General features: G+C 46.5%; 1 protein-coding gene across 1 annotated transcript; it reads left to right on the forward strand.

The window, feature by feature from the left end:
- The first annotated feature begins 51 nt into the window (after nt 1–51).
- LOC130878741 (lysozyme-like protein 6) lies at nt 52–5,534 on the forward strand. Its single transcript, XM_057776834.1, has 4 exons — nt 52–187; nt 2,111–2,269; nt 3,315–3,393; nt 5,468–5,534. Exons 1-4 carry the CDS (start codon nt 52–54, stop codon nt 5,532–5,534), a joined length of 441 nt encoding a protein of 146 aa, XP_057632817.1.
- The last annotated feature ends 466 nt before the right edge of the window (nt 5,535–6,000 follow it).

Genomic DNA, 6,000 nt, shown 5'->3' on the forward strand with positions numbered 1-6,000 from the left:
CAGATCCCTGGCTCTCAGAGACTGGCAGGCACCTTGCTCCTCTGGAGGACCATGAAGGTGCTGCTCATGTGCATGGCAAGTTGCCTCCTGGTGGTGAGTAGCAGAGACATCATCAATCGCTGTGTCTTGGCCAAGATACTGCATCAGGAGGACGTGGATGGGTTCGAGGGCTACTCCCTGCCCGACTGTGAGTGCCACGGTCTCATTTCTCCACCCCTCCTCTAGTTTTCTTACCCACCTTCCTTTCTTTGCCATTTGTCTTTCAAAGTCAAGCTCAAAGGACAATCTTCCCCCCATCACAAAACCTTTCCCAACAAGCCACATTTAAATCAACAACTACTAACTGAGCACTGACTATGCACCACTGTGTTAGGTGTAAACGGAATTCTTTCCCTCACAGTGATTGCATTCTAGGAAGGCAAGAGCAGCAATAAGCACACATGCAGACAGAAAGTATTAGCTGGGGTCAAAATGCATTAAGTCTATGATTCCCAGAGTCGAAAGCAAGAGGATTGTTATGAGGCCAACCAAAGCTAGACAGCATGTTCTTATCTCAGACAAACAGACAAAAAAGGCATAAGGGGTCAGCAGATGGCTCAGAAGGCAAAAGCACTTGCCTTCTAAGCCTGACAGCTTCAGTTTGATTCCTAAAACTGACATTTCTGTTTTAAAGTGGGAGCTGGAGAAATGGCTCAGCAGTTAAGAGCATGTTCTGCTCCTCCAGAAGACCTGGGTTTGAGTCCCATCACCCATGTCAAACAGCCCACAACCACGTGCAACTCCATCTCCAGGGGACCTGATACCTCCGGCCTCTATGAGCACCCTAAAGTCACGTGTGTGTGTGTGTGTGTGTGTGTGCGCACATAATTTAAACTTAATCTCCCCCTGCCCCGCACCTATAATCCCAGCTCCATGGTAGAATGGGTGGCAGAGAAGGGGAGAGCAGCCTAAAGCTCAGAGGCCGGCTAGAGCACTTGCACTGCAGAGACAAGAAGGGCCCTGCCCCAACGGGGTGAAGGGGAGAACTGACTCTCAAACGTTGTCTTCTGAGTTCAATATGCATTTTCATTCTCTCTCTGGCTCTCTGTCTTGGCCTCTCAGCCTGTCTCTTTCTCCCTCTCCCTCCCCCTCCCCCCACTTAGAAAAAGCATTAAAAATAAATAAATACACGAAGGTAAGTGTTGAAATGAGGAAGTTAGCGGACTCTGAGGCAGTGACACTGGGTAGTATTGAATGAAATGACCAAATGTTTAGAGGAAAGGCATTCCAGGCCAAAGGAACAGCCAATGCCAAGGTCCATGGTCCTGCAGGGAAGGGATCTGATGGAGGAAGGTCATTGGTTAAATAATAAAGAAACTGCCTAGGCCCATTTATAGGCCAGCCCTTAGGTGGGTGGAGTAAACAGAACAGAATGCTGGGAGAAAGAAGCCGAGTAAGGAGTCGCCATGATTCTCCCACTCCAGACAGACGCAGGTTAAGATCTTTCCTGGTAAGCCAGCTCATGGTGCTACACAGAATATTAGAAATGGGTTAGATCAATATGTAAGAGCTAGCCAATAAGAGGCTGTAGCTAATGGGCCAGGCAGTGATTAAAAGAATACAGTTTCCGTGTAATTATTTTGGTTCATAAGCTAGCCATGTGGGCGGCTGGGTGCCGGGGACGCAGCCCCGCCGCTCTTATTACAACAGGGATCTCTCCTTTCCACCTGAAATTTGTGCACACCCGCCTTACGGCACTTTCTCCACATACCCTGCTGTGTGTGTGTGTGTGTCTTAAGCCCACGCTTTTGTTTTATCTGTACTAGGCCCCTTGAAGTCAACACCAGTCTATTGGGCTGTGCCTAGTTCCTGGCACACAGTAGGTACTCAGCAAGTGCAGAAAACATAAGTGGGTGGGAAGATGGGGGAGCTATACAAGTGGACAGGGAAATGGACTGAAGGGCTGGTGACGCCCGTGGGTATTTCAGGCTCTTCAGGACTATCTAGCTCTTGGGCCTTGTTCTGTCTTCCGATTCCTCGCCTCTACCCGCTTTTTTTTTTTTTTCAGTCAACTTCTTCCCACTCAGTTTGTAGCCTTCCTAAAGCCTGAGCCTCTTCTCTCTTTTCTAAGGGCTGTGCTTGGCTTTTGTGGAAAGCAACTTCAACATATCAAAGGTGAACGAGAATGCAGACGGCAGCTTCGACTACGGCATCTTCCAGATCAATAGCCATTACTGGTGCAATGACTACCAGAGTCACTCCGAGAACTTCTGCCACATGAACTGTCACGGTCTGGCTGGGAGCCCTAGGGTGGGAGAGGCGAGAGAGGAGAGCAGGCTCTACTTACAGGCACAGCCTAGGCATGTCTTTGCAGGCATGATTTAAGAGCAAGGAATCCCTTGACTGAGCACAGGAAAAGCCCCACAGTCTTAATGCCCCACCCTGGCATGAGGTCTGGAGGGTCCCTTGAGGAGGATCCAGAAAGACTCTTAGTGGATGGGAAGGGCATTACAGCCACACTGATTTTCAACATGTTATATATTGAGCATGTCATATGCATAGCTCATTTTTTTTATCTACTCTTCCATGTAATAGAAACTATTTATGATCTGTGTATGTTTTCTAGATGAGCAAATTCAGGCTCAGAGAACTGTGCCAAGTATGTTGTCACTAGTACCACCTGCTTGGAAGGCTGGGGCAGCAGGATTATTGGAGACCAGAAGTCCAAGGTTGACCTGGGGCCATACAGTGAGATGCTGTCTGAAGGAGGAAATGAGAGAGAAAGAGAGGGAAGAAGGGAAGGAGCGAAGGAAGGAGGGAGGGAGGCAGTCTTGAAATTAATTTGCTTTGTGGCCTTGAATACTCAGGTATAACCACTTACTTGTGGCCAGGCTAATGGCCAATCAAAGGTCAGGTACAAATTTCTTGCCTCAAAGCTAACCCAGGAGGCTTGACAGGGCCAGTGACTCCTTCCTACCTGAGCACCCCTGGGCTTCTCACCTACAGACCACCCCCTTATAAGAGGGACTTTGTCTTCGTCTGTGTGTGGTCTGTTTTCACAATCCTTTCTCCCAGAAATCCTGAAAACTGTGGGTGAGGCATTACCTAACCCATCAAGAGAAATAGCTATGGTCAGGCTCAAATCTCCTCCTGGCCCCACTGCCCATCTCTGGCAGCCACTGTAGCGGTATCTAAATGTATCCCTAGGATGGTGGCCTTGCCTAATCCAGAAGTGCTCAGGCCCTAGGTTGACAAGGCCTAGCAGAGACAGTGTCTGTCTGGTCTTTGGGATTAGCCTTTGTACACATCACAGGGGATCGCCTCTTTCTTTTCAGAACTATTAGATCCCAACCTCCTTTCATCCATCCACTGTGTCAAGAAGATTGTGTCTGCAGCAGGAGGGATGAAAAACTGGTAAGGGGGACGGATGAGACTGAGTTAGTGGGCACAGCCTCAAGGAAGAGCATATGACAGAGCAAGGGGCAGTGAACAGGGACTTGGGGGCAGTCCCTTACAGAGGTTTAGAAAAATATGGGGCTAGAGAGATTTCTTGGTGGTTAATACCACTGGCTGCTCTTTCAGAGGACTCTGGTTCAATTCCTAGCACCCACAGGATAAATCACAGGCATCAGCAACTCCAGTCCTAGGGGAACCAACACCCTCTTCTGGCCTCCACTGGCATTGCATACTCGTGGTACACAGACATACACCCAACCAGGCAAACACTCTCAAATACAAAACAAAAATAAAAATCTCAAAATATTTAAAAAGAAAAAGATGGGGTAGTGGATGACCTTAGTGCTCTTTGTCATAACTCCTGAGTTTGGTTCTTACTCTGACATTGAATTAATAACCTTTTTTTTGTTTTGTTTTGTTTTTGTTTTTGTTTTTCAAGACAGGGTTTCTCTGTGAAACAGCTCTGGCTGTTCTGGGACTCACTCTGTAGATCAGGATAGCCTTAAATTCACAGAGATTCACCTGCCTCTGCCTCCCAAGAACCGGGATTAAAGGCGAGTGCTGCCACCACCGCCCTGTAGTAACTTTTGATGATAATAAGACAAAGCAACTTGAGTTAGCAGAGGGAACTTACTTGCTCCTATATCTAGACACTTCGTTCCTTATTTTTAGTTTGTGTATTGTGGTATGCACCTCTGCATCCACGCATGTGGCAGCCTGATGATGATGGCAGGAGTCTTTCGGAATCTCTCTTCACCTCATTCACAGAGGCAGAGTCTCTGAATTGTGCCCAGAGCTCACAGATTTGGATAGTCTGGCTAACCAGTTGCTTCAGGAATTTCCTGTCTCAGCCTTCTGAACATTGGAATTTGAGGCAGATGAACCTACCTGGCACTTATGTGGGTTTTGGGGGGAAATCCAACTCTGGTGTTTATGCTTGTGAACCATTCCCCAGCCCTGACGTTCACTTTGTGAAATGGCCTTTTATTGTGCCCATTGAAGGGATACAGCAGGACCTCAGGAAAAGGTTGGAACCTCAGGAGAGACTGGAAGACAGTCAGAGGCATCCCATGTGCTTCCATTGCACATGCAAGTTGCCAGTCTCTGCAGACCAGCATCCTCTGCTCTCCAACCCACAAGACACAATACAGCATCCGAAGTCTGTAACTTAAAGTCCTAGGGGACCGGTTAGTCCTAGTTAAAGTTCCTGAGACAGCAACTCTAACGGGTCCAGTGTCTTCTCATTGATCCAGTCATCTGAAAGCATAGCAAAGTTGTAATACAAATGTGTCTCCTGCAGGGACTCTCTCATAATAAACAATATTTCCTAGGTTAAAGGGGGCCCTTTAGATGACAGATAACCTCTAAGTTTTCAGCTCCTCAAAGCTGGATGCATCAGGGACCACTTGATCTTTCCGGTGCTTCAAAGTGGACATAGAACTAATATAATAAACATTCCCATATCCAGGGATTGATAAGAATGAAGAATTATGAGTGTTGCATGCTCAAAACAAGATCCAGGAAGGAAAATTAATGATTATTGGGGCTGATCCGTTTTGAAGGGGAGGCTCAAAGATTGCAACTAGAATTTTTTCTAATTAATTTTAAATCCTATGGAATAGTAACACCCACCTTCAAAGGGAAATGAGGAATTAAAAATGTGGATGCTGCCGGGCGTTGGTGGCACACGCCTTTAATCCCAGCACTCGGGAGACAGAGGCAGGCAGATCTCTGAGTTTCAGGCCAGCCTGGTCTACAGAGTGAGTTCCAGGACAGTAAGGACTAAACAGAAAAATCCTATCTTAAAAAACCAAAAAAAAAAAAAAAAAAAAAAAGTGGATGTTTACAAATGAGGGAAGAGGGCAAGCCCCAGGGTGAGGGGTCCTCAAAGAAGAATCAGAAAGGAAGCCAAGTTAGGAATGAAGGGGCTCTGAATGTTTCTCTGCAGGAAAGACTCTGCAATACTAGGGTAGGGGTGTGGTGAAGCAGTGATTTCACAGAGAGCAAAAACACTTCTCTTTTTACTCCACAGGGTAGAATGGAGATTGCACTGTTCAGGCCGGCCACTCTCACACTGGCTTATGGGATGCCATCTGTGATGAACCGGGGTGCAGAGCCACTGGAGAGTCACTCCAGGACCCCTGGACTACTTGGAGGTTCTTCACTACTTCACCTTCTTGCCTTCACCTCATGTTATTTTTTTCTCTTCCCACTCACAAGTAAAACTGACCAGAGTCCCAGCTCCTGCTCGTGTTTATCCAGGCCCAGTACCTTTGTTCCTATCATTTGCAAACCCAGATGTCAAATAAACACAATTTTAAAAAAATTTATTAAAGTGTACTCTGAGCAAAGAATGTGTTTATTTAGTTATTAATTCCACTTACACCGGAGTATCTACCACTTTAAGGATATTCTAGGGATGAGAAGGAAGAAGACAAATATATCTGTTGTTCTCTAGTTATTCATAATTAGGTTGGTGAAGGAGAGACAACCACAAATATTACAGAGGGGGATAAAATGTTTACTAAAGTCTATGCTCATTGGTTAGAAACAGTATCAAGCTAT

The sequence above is a fragment of the Chionomys nivalis genome, chromosome 7 (assembly GCF_950005125.1).
Source record: "Chionomys nivalis chromosome 7, mChiNiv1.1, whole genome shotgun sequence".
Taxonomy (NCBI): Eukaryota; Metazoa; Chordata; class Mammalia; order Rodentia; family Cricetidae; genus Chionomys; species Chionomys nivalis.

Coding starts and splice junctions, on each gene's coding strand:
- LOC130878741 (XM_057776834.1), top strand. CDS start 52: ATGAAGGTGCTGCTCATGTGCATGGCAAGTTGCCTCCTGGTGGTGAGT. Junction 2,270..3,314: donor CTGCCACATGAACTGTCACG/GTCTGGCTGGGA, acceptor CTTTCTTTTCAG/AACTATTAGATCCCAACCTC. Junction 3,394..5,467: donor GCAGGAGGGATGAAAAACTG/GTAAGGGGGACG, acceptor TTTACTCCACAG/GGTAGAATGGAGATTGCACT.